Source organism: Kogia breviceps, chromosome 15 (assembly GCF_026419965.1).
Source record: "Kogia breviceps isolate mKogBre1 chromosome 15, mKogBre1 haplotype 1, whole genome shotgun sequence".
NCBI lineage: Eukaryota > Metazoa > Chordata > Mammalia > Artiodactyla > Physeteridae > Kogia > Kogia breviceps.
In genome coordinates this window covers 73,627,794-73,643,013 of record NC_081324.1, presented here as the reverse complement: position 1 = coordinate 73,643,013, position 15,220 = coordinate 73,627,794, and the positions used below count along the sequence as shown (strand labels likewise).

Below are 15,220 nucleotides of genomic sequence, written 5' to 3'. Positions count from 1 at the left end.
TGGGGAAGCCCTCCTCTACCCCTCCTAAATTTTTGTACGTCTCTCCTGAGGCCTCTGCTCTGGTCAGCATTTTGTGTGAACTTTATTATAGTCCTTATCACATTCTTGCATTAATGTATTTTGGAATTCTTTGTGCTGAGCACAGTGCCTGGCATATAATAGGTTTCTAACTAGATAAGGTTAGCCTTATTTATTGTTATATTTATAAGAATTATTTATCTTTTTCACAGTGTTTTTCTGTGATCCTTTGAATCTTGAACTGCTACGGTTGGAACGAACCATTTATAATTTTCCAAAGTACAGATGGGTGTCATATGATTTCTAAAATACATATGTGATTTTCTAAGTCTCAGTGTCCATATCTGTAAAATGGAGAACTGCTTATCTTACAGGTAGTTGAGAATGTCACTTATTAGCTGTGTGATCATGGCGAATGATCTAAGCTTTTTGAGCCCGTTTCCTTGTCTTTAAATTTGAGTTATTGTGAGGATAGATGTGATACTCCATAAAAACTGCACAGAGCAGTGTCTGCTAATGATAAGCACTCAATGATAACTATTAGTATTAACACTGAAATGAAATATTAACAATGATTTATATTAATTAATAAATGACAATGAAATGAAGTAATTGTATGAGGAAGTGCTGTAGAGTGATATTAAATGTAAAGTATTGTCATTATTATCATTATTAGGAGATTGAATAAGAGCCATAAATAAATTGATGTTAATACTAGAATGAGAACTATAACTTACAATGAGTCAATAAAGGAATTCCACAGGTATTCCAATGTTTGGATGCATTATAAGTGGTATATATTATTATTAGTGTACTAAGACCAAAACCTGTACTGCAAGTCCCATCATCCTGTGAAATCGCTCACACATTGAGGAGGAAAAAAAAACGGAGAAAAAAACCAAAACCCAAAAACCCATTGGACCCGGATGTAGGCAGAAAACTACATTTCCCAGCGTGCTTCACGCTCACATCTCCACTATATATAGTTCATCCGGGTTCTTCGAGATGCTGTTTGGCGACTCGTCGCCATTCCCGGAGCAGCTCGGCTTCGGCCCAGAGGCGAGTGTCGGTCGCTGTGTCGGAGACACTTGTCCCCGACACCAAGACAACAAGCCCTCTCCCCTGCCCCGCGGCGGGAGAGCGTGTCCGGCCGGCCGGCGGGGCTCGCGCACCCTCCCTCGCCTCCCCTTTCCCCGCAGCCTCCGCCCCGCCAGGCCCGGCCCGGACCTCCGAGCCCCGGCCTCCTCCTTCTCGGTCACCGCCGCCGCCGCCGGGCTCAAGAGCCCCGCCCGCCGCTTCTCCTTCCAGTTTGAGAAACCGAGGAAGGAAACAGGGAAAAATGTCGCCATGAAGGCCGAGAACCGCTGCCGCCGCCGACCCCCGCCGGCCCCGAACGCCATGAGCCTGGGTCTCCGCCGCGCCCGCTCCGCTCCGACCGCCGCCGCCGCCGCCAAGGCCCCCTTTGATGCCGCAGAGCTCCCCCAGCGCCGCCGCCACCGCCTCCGACATGGACAAGAACAGCGGCTCCAGCAGCTCCTCCGCCTCTTCGGGCAGCAGCAAAGGGCAACAGCTGCCCCGCTCCGCCTCTGCAGGGCCGGCCGGCGAGTCTAAACCCAAGAGCGGTAAGGGCGGGCTCCTGTGGCGGTGGGCGGGGGGCGACTGTTCCTAATGCTGGGGAGGATCCTCGCTCGTGTGCCAGATGGGTCACCCAGGGACAAGCTCTGCTTTCTACTATTCATATCTTTTTCTTTTCCATGGCTCCCATTATTTCTAGTTAACATTTAATGAGAACTGTACTGCGTGGTTTTAGTACATCCTTGCATTAAAGCTCGAAATAGCTTGGTGAAGTAGGTGCTGTTCTTATTCCCATTTTGCGGATGAGGAAATTGAGGCTCAGAAAAGGTGAGGTACCAGCTAGTATGTGTAACAGGCCTGAGGACCTGGTTTGTCTGATGCATCAGCGTACGCTCCTAAAACCACTAAGTTCGTTTACCCTTAATGTTGAATTAGAATTGGGTAGTGTTCAAGTTTAAACAGGGGAGGGTGGGGCCCAGAGATTTGTTAAACTCAAATTTCATGTTGAATAACCTGGTCCCAGATCTCCCCAGATGAAGAGCACTCATCTTTGAATGGCTTTTAGTGTGGAGTAGTGGTTAAGAGAACAGTCTCTGGATTCAGTCTTCTTAGGTTTGCCAGACCTTGAGTGAGTGTCTTAGTTTCCTTACCTGTAAAGGTGGAGAAAATAAATTAACTTAGGGAACAAATGAACTAATGCTTAGGAGAGTACCTGACACCTGTTATGCACCAAATGCACATCATGTCTGTTTCCTTATTAGATTAGGGTGGTGTCATCTTATGGGGAAGATTTTGTCATTTCTGTAGTCATGCCTCTCAATATTAAAATATGATCATCATGATGATAATAGCTACCATTTATTGAGGGCTTACCACGTGCCAGGTACTGGGCTAGGCTTTTACCTCTTTTTTCAATACTCCAGTCACCTGTCCAGCAGGGTGGAATTGTTCACATCTAAAGGAGGAGAAAGGTGAGAGGCCAGAAGTTCCAGAGTTGGCAGAGTCTGGAGTTGAATGTCTTCGTCTTACTTCAAAGCTCTGCTCTTTTGTATTTTGATTAAATTAGCAGTAATAGGAAATGTTTTCAGTGGGAATAGTGGGGATGTGTGGCGAAGAGGGGAACATTTGGAGTCCCCAAATGTGGGGCTCCAGTTGTTTAAAACTTCCAAGATTAAGAAAACTGCAAGGCTGACTTAAAAACCAGAAAAACAACTGTAAGGCTGAGTTGAGTTCAGAGTTTTTCTGCTTGTTATAGCAAACTTGTTTACCTGGTACGTCAAGGCCTTCTAGAGCTTGCTTTTGGAACTCAGGTGGAGACCAGTTGTCTTGATAAGAATGAATGCTTTAAATATCTAAGAAGGGATAAGTGTAGACTCTCAGGCCGCGTCAGGCAGTATTATGTAGACTCATTTTGGGGTTTTGCACATGTGTAGGTTTATCGGAGATCTCCCCTAGAGATAGAGGTTTGCCAGTCCTCTTGGCCAGTGTTGGAACTAGTTTAGAGCAGTCTGCATATTTTTCAGTGTAGCTGATAAATAACTTTTGCATTCTATTCCTAGATGTTAAAAGATTCTTGTTTTCCAGCTATCTTAATTCTCAACTAATTTTTCTGGGGCTCCTGTTTAAGCCACTAACATACAGTCATGAGTCAGTTGCAGTAAATGCGTTAAGTTGATTTGTTATTTAGTGAAGCAGTAGGTGAGAGTTTGCGCCAGCTCAAACAAAATAAAACAGCAACAAAACTGAGTTACGTAAGGCATTTTACTTGTATTGTCCTGACTTTGAATATGTTGATTAGTGGAACTAACTCTCATTACCCAACAGGATGATACAGAATTCTGTTGTGGTTTGACCAAAGCAAATATTTGTCAGTGTTAACATTTCAGTCAGATTTGTGTAGAGTAAGTATTAGTATTAATTGCTGGGTTCATTCTGACTAAAGTGAATTTTTTTTTTTTTTAAAGCAACTACATAAAGGGACTTTCCTGATGGTCCAGTGGTTAAGACTCCACTCTTCCACTGCAAGGGGCATGGATTCCATCCCTCGTTGGGAAACTAAGATCCCGCATGCCATGCGGCATGGCAAAAAAAAAAAAAAAAAAAGAAAACCATAAAATACTCTTTTTTTTGGCTGCTGCTGCCATGGGGCATGTCGGTTCCTTAGTTCCCCAACCAGGGATGGAACCCGTGCCCTCTGCAGTGGAAGCGTGGAGTCTTAACCACTGAACTGCCAGGGAAGTAACCCCCCCCCAAAAAAAAAAAAAAAAACCCATAAAATACTTTTAAAACACTATTCACCTTATCAGTTGAAAGCTTCTGAGGAAGGAAGTAAAAACTCACGGAAAGGACTTTTTTGTTGGGCTTTATGAAATACAGAGGTGTGCCCTATGGTAGGATTACTTTTTGTTTAATGTGTTTGTAAGAGAGCTTAAATATGTTTGCCATTGCTATTGCCTACTTTTCTGGCTACTGCTATGTATATATTCCCTTAGCAAAAAGGAAGGATAGGCCTGTAGCTAGAGTTCCTCATCAACCATAATCACCTGTTTGCATTTAGGAACAAATTCAAAGACAGTAAATAGAGATTAAAAATGGCTTAGGAAACTAGATATTGGCTAAGGTTGAGCTGAAAGGTAGCATATACTGCCTTAAGAACATTACAACTAAGACTAATGCTACCACAGCAAATATTGTTCAGGACCTCTCACACAGTGACTTCTACTTCTAGATGGCTGCTCTAACAAAAGAGTAGATTGAAATTCTGCATAATTCCGTAAAAAGATTTCTGTAGGATTTCAGAAGCTGACTCAACACTTGATGTACTTGATTCAGCTGGAAATTGTTGGAAGGGACCTCTTGAGTTTCATGGTACTGAGTTGAAGGAAGAACAGGAAAGGTGAGGTGAAAAGACATGACTTACAACTTGTCTTTCTGTTGTTAAAGTAACAAGAACAAGAGTTTTTCAGTTTTTAAATATTTAATTCCCTTTTCCACTCTCCTTTCCTACCTCACATGAGAAAAAAAACTTTGGTTTCTGTTCTCTAAACCATGTGTGTAATAAATGGTCATTTGCTTCCTAGTTACATGATAAATATACTTGAGTCTTTGTTTCTGCGACTGGCTTCGGTTTGCCCTTCGTGCACACAGGAAATAAGTACATTTGGCTAACAGGATTTACTTGATCTTTCTAGCCAGATTGGCATACCACAGTTTCTTTGCCTTGGCTAATTGCTTCAAACATTTGCATAATACTCCTTTTCTTGGATCTATCCTGCTAAGATGTAGTTCTAAGAACGTTCAACAGTAAATATCCCAGGAATGTAGCCCAGAGGAGAGAGGTGGATTCGAGTTTGGGGAAAGTTGTTTAGAAAGAGCAAAGAGGGACTTCCGTGGTGGCACAGTGGTTAAGAATCCGCCTGCCAGTGCAGGGGACACGGGTTCCATCACTGGTCCAGGAAGATCCCACATGCCACGGAGCAGCTAAGCCCGTGTGCCACAGCTCCTGAGCCTGCATTCTAGAGCCTGCGAGCTACAACTACTGAGTCCACATGCTGCAACTGCTGAAGCCCATGCGCCTAGAGCCTGTGCTCCACAACGAGAGAAGCCACTGCAACTAGAGAAAGCCGGTGCACAGTGACAAAGACCCAACACAACCAATACATAAATAAATAAATATTTTAAAAAACAAACAGTAAACTGATTTTTTTAAAAAAGAGCAAAGAAAGTAAAAAGAGGCAAGAGAGAGACCTGGCTGTTTGGGGGCAAACAATGGACCCTGGCCCAGAACCAGTTTCTTGCTCCATCCTTCTGGGTGGGGGATGGTACTGCCATGGAGGTTAAAGGAAGGTCAGGTATTATGAAGCAGTTATTTTGAGGTTGGTGGTATAAAGCACTGTCCTGACACTCTTCCTCTTATATTCCGGTACCAGAAGCCAGGTTACTAGGGGTAATCTGCTCTGAAGAAAGCCTCTGAGCTGTAAATGGACCTGGAGGTTTTGATGGCTTTGAAAATTGAGGTGACTTAAAGCCTTCAATAAACACCATTTAGGGAAGTTAAAAGAATTCCAGGCTGGTTGGCTTGAGTCCTTGGTTTCTGTGGCTTTTTGAAAGTCTAATAGGTACTCTTGATAGGAATTTTAGATTTATTAATAATAAGCTTTCAGATAACAACAGCAGCTATGTGCCAGTTACTATGGTAGGCATTTTACAGAAGTTTTCTCTTAGTCCTCATGACTCTATGAGGAGGGAGGGGAGAAGATTAGCCCTATTTTACTGACAGGAAAACCAGGAGTTAGAGTAATTGTCCAAGTAAATTCCTAAGAAGTCCCAGGCAATATTACTAAATACATTTTATATAAATTCACTTAACAAGCAAGTTACTTATTGGCACATGCGTCATTCCTGATACCCCCCTCTCTCTCCCTTTCATTCAGAATTACTAATTTCAGCTGGATTCAGTTATCAGTTGATTCTGTAGTAAGGCCATATGTTGCCCCTCCAGAGGTGCTTGTCAACCACTTTGGACGATGGGTAAGCAACTTGCTTGTGACATGGCATGAATCAGCAGCAGAAACTTCCTGGCTGGTATTCTGATCTGTAGACTGTGCCACCTGTTACAACTACAGCTAGAAATGTTGATAATGCCCAATTTTTTAACTGAAAAGTTTATGGCCTGTAATTTGGTAATCGGGGGAAGAGACTGAGATATGCTTACTGTTACTTGGTGGAGACCTTTCTGTTAGGGGAATGTGGGACAGCTGAGACACGGTGGATTAAGTTTTCAAGTCTCTTGAAACTAGGATCCTGTGTTCTGGATTTGAGCCATTTAACTAATGGTCCATTTTGGAATGTGTCTTGACAGTTTTTGGCAGTTCTCAGCTCTGGGTGTCCTTTATAATCTCCTAAGGACCTTTTTTTTTAAAAAAAAGTAAGGATGTGTGGGGCTCTTCCCTAGCAATTCTTTCTGATTCTTTAGGTCTGGTTTGGGCCCTGACATCCATAGTTTTAAAAGTCTCTGCAAATGATTCTCTTGTGCAGCCAGGATTGTGAACAACCACTTTGAAATTTAAAACTTGCAATATGTGTGTCCTAGGAACTTAGTTTGACTTTTTTGTCTGTTTTCCAGAATCTAAAGCAGATCACCTCATTGCTATCTCCTATTAGAGAAAGGAGGACAGATTCAACCCCCAACTTACATGTATATTCTGGCAAGTTGCCTGTAGGACACCTCAAAAATAGCACTCCGAGTTTTATCTCTGGGTCCCAGGCCTGACTGTACCTTCAATCTTTAGCTGCCTGGGTCTAGAGATAAGATCTAGCCTCTCACTTTAGATGTCTGACTTCATGCCTGTAGGTGAGTGAAAGACAAGATGAGGGAGTGGATTTTAGCAACTAAAATCATGAATCCTTATGTGGTCAGTTGTTGTAGTGTTTTAGAAGTGAGCAGTTCACTGTCAGCAGTTCTGTAAGCATTATGAAACCATTTCCTTGCCAGTGTGGTAATAAGTGAAGAGATGAAAACAGCCCTCCTCCTGAGTGCCAGCTTACCTTTCTGAGCCCTTGAAGTGTAGAATCTGGCTTTACCTAAATCTGTGCAGTCTAAATCTATTAGGTCTTGAAAACAACAGGGTCAAGTGCAGGATCATCTGAAATAGTCTTGGATAATAAGGTTTGGGGAACATATGTTTCCTGCATATGCCTATCCTCTTAATAAAACCTCATTTCTTTTCATGGGCAAGTTAGCTGGGGTTCTGTATCCCTCTGAATTTTCTATTTATTTGAAATCTTACTATAAACTAATTCCATGGGTTGAGAGCAAGGCAGAATTTGAGATCTGAAGCTTCATTTTCTAATTATTACAACTGATGCCATGTTTGACAGTAACTGTTGCGAACTGAAGTAGTAGGTAAAAGTCTAGTTCTTAAATTCTAACTTTTAAGCTCTGGTCAGTTTCCCTAACTGGGATTGAAAGGTGACTGGTAGGAGTGAACCCTAGCCTGGCAGTGTTTCTTTGACCATCTGTTCTGTTTACAGTGCTGCCATCTCACATGACTATTTGGTCAGGTTTGGAGAGGATGGCATACCTCTCATTTATCCCATGTTGCTGGCAAACTGAGTGTGAAGTGATTGCTTTGAAAATTTGGACTCTGGTTTATCAGCTAATGTTTCCTTTTCCCTGAGGATATGCTTCACCTTGAATTTATTTTGTCTGCTGTAAAAGAAGCTGGTTACCTTGTCTAGAAATAATCTCTTGTAGGTACTTACAGTTTTTTAATTATCCAAATTATTAGTATACAGAACAGTAATTCTGTTTACTTAGGTCAGAATCTTAGAGGGTAAGGCCTGAGCACAAGAATCCCTTAAAAGCTCATCTGGGTGATTCCTACAAACTGTAGGATTGAGAACCACTGTTTTAGGCCAACGTGAATAGCTTCATTTCCCAAAGGTAAATGTCATTAACAGCCTGCTCTGTTGCCTTTCCAGACATGTTTCTATTAATTATATATTTTTAACATAAACAGGATTAAGCTATATTTTGGCAGGTGTGGGGGGGTTGTAGTTTCTGAGGCTCATGCTGGAGTCTTCTTGACTTTATAAACTACCACCCCTTTAAAGTTTGAGGGTAAGCCTAATGGATTTCTTCATTAAAAATCCCCCAACTTCTGTTTTCTCTGTTTTTGCTTTTAAAGCCATTAAAGTAGAGTACAGACCTGATTTGGTCAGATTTCTGTGTTGAAATAAGGCAAGATGGAGTGAGTGAAGGGACAAGAAAGATTAGTCTTTTTTTGTCCAAAGACTAATTTGGGGACCTTTCACTGTTATTTACTTGTTATGGTTCTCAGGTTCTCAGATAGGTTTTATTTTGCCTCCTCTCCCCTGCTTTTTTTTAAAGCTGGTAAACTTTGGCACATGTTAAATGTGTCTGGTCAGTGTTCTTTGTTCAATTTGGACAAAATAATCTATGCAGTTCAGCTCTGCAGTAGAAAAAGTGGGGCAAAGAATACAAACGAGCTCTTTACACAAAATACAAATGGTTAACAGACTGAAAAAATGTTTGTTGCTAGTCATCAGAGAAATTAAAATTTGAAACAAATTATTTTGACCCTTCAATTTAACAAAGTTTATTCAACTCAGTATTATAAAGAATGTATTAAACTAGATGTTCTTATACTGTTGTTAGAATATAAATAAATTGGTATGGTTCTGGAAAGCAACTTGAGGATGTGTAAAAGGCTTTATGATCATACTTAATCTGCTAATTCTACTTTGAGAACTTGACATAATTATACACACAGGCCTCTGTAAAAAGAGGCTCCCAATACTATTACATAAACAGAAAGTCAGGAGCCACCTAAACTACAACAAATTGGTTATGTTATGCCATAGGCATATGGTAGACAACAGTGTGGCCGTTAATCATGTTTTTGAAGCCTAGGGGTGCATGCAAATGCTCATGGAGTAATAGGTGGAAGACAGTATATCTTATATGCCTGTCATTCTGTGGAAGATGTGTGATGAGTGTATAAAGTGGAGAATAAAAGGAAATTAAACACTTTATAGGTTGGTATTCCATGGGCACTGGCGAATTTATTCTTCTGGTTTCCAAAATTGAACATACGTTCTTGTAATTGGAGAAAAAAAGCAAGAAACAGTTTTTAAAAGGGTATAACTTTTCGCTGATATACTCTTAGAGTCCATCTTCTTTTGTTTGGTCAATTTAATAGCTTCTCAGTTTGACCTCTAAAACGTATGTAAATATTGTTTTGCTTTGGTGCCTTCTGTATATCTGCTAAGACCTAGGCCACACCATTGCGGTATAGGGTCTAGCTGTGTTGTAGTAATTTAAGAAGAATGCCTTCTGTCCTGCCTCCAGATAAAGTACTTTTCCTTAATATAGATAGGCTGTTCTTTATCTGTCACTCTGTCTGAATGGACTTTTATCAATACAAGAGCAGTGATTAAGCTCTGTTATAAAGGAAGACATTGTGAACTGAGAGTCTATGTGGTTTGATCTATATTGTGTCCCTCCTGAGGGAGGGACCCTTTAGACTTCATTCCAAAAAAAAAAATTTTTTTTTTTTTACCTTACTGTGTAATGTCTTGCCCAAAGCACTGATGCTCTGGCCCAACCCAGATTTCTTGGAGGTCATGGAAGGGCCAACTTACCTTTGTTTAAACACAATTTTGTTGGGAGGTGGAGAGCAATTTGCCAGGTATATGTATCGTTTCTTAACTAATTTTTTTACATTTCTTGCTTTCAGATGGAAAGAACTCAAGTGGATCCAAACGTTATAATCGCAAACGTGAACCTTCCTACCCCAAAAATGAAAATTTTATCAACCAGTCCCGTCGCTCCAATTCACAGAAAAGCAAAACTTTTAATAAGATGCCTCCTCAAAGGGGCGGCGGCAGCAGCAACAGACTCTTTAGCTCTTCTTTTAATGGTGGAAGACGAGATGAGGTATGGAATTTTAGAACGTCCTTTCTAGAACATAAGCATGAGGTCTGATCCCCTCATCCCCAGTTTATTAGTGGTTGGGAAGGGGTAGGAGCAAGAGGTCCCCCCCTTTCTGAATTACTTGATTAGTTGAGGATTAACTAGGTTTGGAACTTTGCCTCCTTTCTTCCCTTGAAGGTTATGAACGTTTTCTTGGAAGACATTGTAATTATGGATTGTGAGAAATTATAGCAAATTTCGGGTACCTTAATTTGTATCATCCTTTAAACAAATTTTGTGTCATCCTTTTATTTATTTATTTATTTGTTTGTTTATTTATTTATTTTTGCGGTATGCGGGCCTCTCACTGTTGTGGCTGCTCCCGTTGCGGAGCATAGGCTCTGGATGCGCAGGCTCAGCGGCCATGGCTCACGGGCCCAGCCGTTTCGCGGCATGTGGGATCTTCTGGACCGGGGCATGAACCCGTGTCCCCTGCATTGGCAGGCGGACTCTCAGCCACTGCGCCACCAGGGAAGCCCCATGTCATCCTTTTATTATCACTCTTGATTTATAGGTACCCTTTGGAATATTTAGGTAATAAAATGGCATTAATTAATGACATTAATTTGCCCTGTAGTATCTAGAAAAATGTAAAATGCTATATATCCTTAGTCCCAGGTACTCTGATTTTAGGAGTTTCTTAGATACCTTTCTGTAAGTGCATAAACACTCATGTACAAGGGAGGTCATTGCAACATTGTTTGTAGTTGCACAATTTAGTACACAGACTAAATGCTATCAAAGTTAAATATATTATTGGTTAAATACATTATCCTGCTGTTTGAATGTTGCATACTATGTAACCAGTATAGAACAAGATTTAATGGATGCACTAATGGAAGAATTCATTCACTCACCAGAAATTTATTCCTCACCTACTATGCACTAAATATCATTTAGAGTTTGGAATACAGCATTGGGTGGAGCTTATAATCTAGTTTGGGGAGACAATAAACAAATCGTTATGTAATAAATACAATTATTAAATTTTTAAAAAAGTAGATTGAGACCGGTAAAGGGATAGAGAGTAGGGGCTTCCCTGGTGGCTCAGTGGTTGAGAGTTCGCCTGCCAATGCAGGGGACATGGGTTTGTGCCCCGGTCCGGGAAGATCCCACATGCCGTGGAGCAGCTGGGCCCGTGAGCCATGGCTGCTGAGCCTGCACGTCCGGAGCCTGTGCTCCGCAACGGGAGAAGCCACAACAGTGAGAGGCCCGCATACTGGGAAAAAAAAAGGGGGGGGGGATAGAGAGTAACAGAGTAGTTTTAGGAGGTGGCTAAGGAAAATTTCTCTGAGGACTCTCTGAGTCCTGAATGAAGCAAGGGAGCACACAGTAGAATTTGAGGAAGGGTGGGTTAGCAAGAGCGAATTTATAAGTACAAGGGACCAGAGATGGTAATGTTTTTTCGTGTGTTTGAGGTAAAGCAAATAGGCTACCATGGGTGGAGAAGCAGGAAATGAAGCCAAAGAGTAAGACATAGGGATCATATCCCATGGGCCCTTGAAGGACTTTGGCTTTTGTTCAGAGAGATGGGAAGCTATTGGGGGGCTTAAGAAGAGAAGTAAGGTAATCTGACTTGGAGTTGTAAAGGGGAGAGTGGAAGCAGGGAGACTAGTTAGGAGCTTATTAAGGTGTTCCTGGTGAGAGTGATTGAAACAGAGTAATAGTGATGAGAGGGGATCATATTTGGGGAGATAGTTGCAGGTAGAGCCAGCAGGATTTTTAAATAGATTAGATATGGGGTTTGAGCAGAAAAATAAATGACTAATGTTTTTGGTAGGGGCCCAATTCAGGTACCGTTTGCTGAAATGGGAGCAAGTTCAAGAGGAGTACAGGGTTTTGGGATGGGGAGGGAAGGGGGATGTTTAGATAAAGAATGTCATTTGGAAGTGTTATATTTGCGTTGAGATGCCTGTTGGATCTCTAAGTATAGATAGGCTGTTAACTGAGTCGAGTTCAAGGAGGAGACCCTGGCTAGAGAGTTGTCCATGTACACTTGGTGTTTGCAGCTGTCGAACTAAGTGGGATCATTAAGGAGTGAGTGTTGCAAAAAGGGAATAGATTCAAGGACTGAGCCTGGAGTCAGGATGATAAGGAACCAGCAAAAAGGGAGGAAGAGAACTGAAAGCCATTTGGAGAAATGGCTTGTTTTGTCCTGTGCTTCTGTTAGGCTGGGTAAGAAGATTCGGATGGAAAGTTGACCATTAGATTTGGAAATGGGAAGGTAGTTTAGGTTTTTGGCCTTGCACTGCTTTGGTGGAGTGGTGAAGACAAAAACCTGATTGGCATAGCTTTAGCGAGGATATGAAGAAGAAACAGCAAGTTTAGATAGTTACTTTCTAGTGGTTTTGCTCTTACAGGGGACCAGAGAGGTGAGGCAGTAGCTTGAGGGGAATGTGAGGTCAAGAGAGATTTTAAGCTTAGAGAAATGCAGCATATTTCTGCTAATGGGATTGTTCTGGTAAGAGGGAAAACGTGATGCAGAGGAGAGAGAATTACTAGAAGCACCTTGAGTTCCTGAGGAGTTGGGGTCTAATGCACAGGTGGAGGAGTTGGCTTAGGAGCTTTGCCAGTGCATCCACAGTAACAAGAGGAAGGCAGACTACTGGTAGGAGCACGTTGGAGTTCTTTTCTGATTGTTCTTACTGTCTCAGTGGAATGTAAAAGATGAGCCGAGAGAGGAGGTTTGGAAACCAGAGGACTGGAGGATTTGTCTGGGTGTCTGGGGGAATCCGTGGAGCACAGAAGTGTAATAGGATTGCAGTATGACCGCCGGGCCTCAGAAAGGTCTACTTCAGTGAGGCTGGTTGGTATGTTGTGGTTGTGTTCTTTAGCCATGTTTACTTACTCTGATGCCGGTGTGGATTAATTGGGAAAGTTTTGCCCAGTGAGCAATGGAATAGGATCAGAGCCAAATAAGGAAAGAAAATTTGGGGGGAGGGTGTTACACTGGTTTGGAGATCCCAGTGGAGGTGAAAAGTTGTTAGAATCAGAACTAATGGAAACAAGCTAAGAAAGGAGTGAGTTGCTGGTAGGGTGCTCAAAATTAAGATGGTGGAAGAGCTGCAGTTATTACCACCGTGGTCTAGACTGTAGAGCAGTGCCATCCAGTAGTAATGCTAAGATAGGAATGGCAAGCCAAATATCTAACTTAAAGTTTTCTAGTTGCCACAGTAAACAAGTAAAAATGATGAAATTAATGTTAATATATTTAATCCAGTATAGCTAAAATGCTGTTTCATGATGTGGTACTGGCCACATTTCAAGTGCTCAGTAGCCATCATATCTGGATAGTAGTGGCTGCTTTGTTATGACAGCACAGCTCTAGATGGTATGCCCATGGGAGTGGGTGGCAGAGGTAGAGTGGAGGGCAAGCTGGTTGGAGGAGAGGAAGTCAAGGAACTGAGAGGTGAACGTGTTGGAAGTGTAATCAGGAATTATGATAGGCAGTATTAGAGACAGTGGGCCAGTTAGGGTAAAAAGATGAAGGTAGAAGGTTGAGAATGTGGGAGATTTTGTTGAGTGAACACGAGCTCTTATCTAAGTTTGGGGCACTGGAGTGGAAGTCTGATTAGGGGAGGCAGAGCCAAATGGAGATGAGAGTCTAGGGCGTGAGAGATAAGGGATGACCTGGAAGTCTTGGGCTTCTTCTGGTGAGTAAACAGTGAGGGGGGAGGTGTTGTCGCCCAAGATCTGTTAAGATAAAAGGAGATTGCCTAACTGTGTGATATGCCACTGTATTTAATCATAAAGGTCATATACTCTGATTCCGTATTCATAGAATATCTCAGAGGGTATATTGGTTGCCTCTGGAATAGAAGGTATCTTTGGCTGTATCCCTTTTTGTACTTTTTGCCCTCACCGCGAGGCATGCGGGATCCCAGTTCCCCGATCGATAGACCAGGGATTGAACCCGTGCCCCCTGCAGTGGAAGCGCGGAGCCTCAACCACATGACTGCCAGGGAAGTCGGCTTTTTTGTACTCTTTAGATTTCTTTATCATGTATATGCAAGTGCTGCTTATTAAACTCTAAATTTGACTTTACTAACAAGCAGCAAAAGCCTTAAATTTGCATTTCCTTTGACTCAGTAATTCCTACTCGAGGTTCAAAAGAAATAATTGTAGGTGCTCAAATGTTTGTGCACAAAGGTCTCTATCAACTGTGTTTATCATAGCATTATTTTATTAATGCTGGAAAAGCCATGACAATCTGTGTCCTACACTAAGGCATTATAGTATACCCATCGTAATATAATGGTATATAGCTATTTAAAGTGACTCTTCAGGGACTTCCTTGGTGGTCCAGTGGTTAAAGACTTCGCCTTCCAATGCAGGAGGTGTGGGGAGCTAAGATCCCACATGCCTCACAGCCAAAGAACCAAAACATAAAACAGAAGGAATATTGTAATAAATTCAATAAAGACTTAAAAAAAATGGTCCACATCAAAAAAAATCTTTAAAAAAATAAAAGTAAAACTGGCTTACCAAAAAAAAAAAAAAAAGTGACTGTTTACTAGTATTTAGTGACAGGGCCAAGTGCCTATGACATTAAATGGGAAAGTGGGGTTAGAAAATGCACTAGCTGACTTATAGCAGGTACTTGTACCAATTCAATTTGGGAACGTCAAAACAGGACCACAAAAGCTCCAACATAATAAATCTTCCATCTCTGTGCAATGGTATTTCTCAAACGTGATTTCTTGTCACTTTCTAAGCTGTTTCTGAATGTGCTGATTGGATTTATTTCTGGACACAGAGCTAGTCTGCCTACATGTTCTAATTCTGTCAGTTTTAATTAACAATGAATAGCAGTGTGTGTCTTAGACAGGAGGTCTCTGGCAGGATCCTAAAGTCTATGGCAGTTAGTAGCTGCCTGCAGGCCGCCTCCAGAGTATAGTTCCACAGATTCATGTTGACCAGAAACAAACCAGAGAGCAAGTAGCTAACAAGAGTGAAGGTGTAGGAGTCTTATGGGACTGTGGAAAGATTAATCTAGTAAGTAAATCTTTGTGCTTCAAGATAGCTAGAGGAGTTCATGCTGGGTTTTGTCATTTAATGATTAATTGCCACTTAGGGCAGACTAAATAGTTTATAAGTAATTGTATGTTAGAGGCTCCTTTTCTCTTTTCC

At 41.7% G+C, this 15,220-nt stretch overlaps 1 protein-coding gene across 1 annotated transcript in view; it reads left to right on the top strand.

The window, feature by feature from the left end:
- The first annotated feature begins 998 nt into the window (after nucleotides 1-998).
- Nucleotides 999-15,220, top strand: part of RNF10 (ring finger protein 10) — a 31,592-nt gene continuing 17,370 nt past the window's right edge. Inside the window, exons 1-2 of the mRNA XM_059040527.2 lie at nucleotides 999-1,640; nucleotides 9,855-10,054. Of these exons, the coding sequence (XP_058896510.1) occupies nucleotides 1,484-1,640; nucleotides 9,855-10,054 (357 nt within the window). The 5' untranslated portion in view covers nucleotides 999-1,483. The remainder of the gene's footprint in view (nucleotides 1,641-9,854; nucleotides 10,055-15,220) is intronic.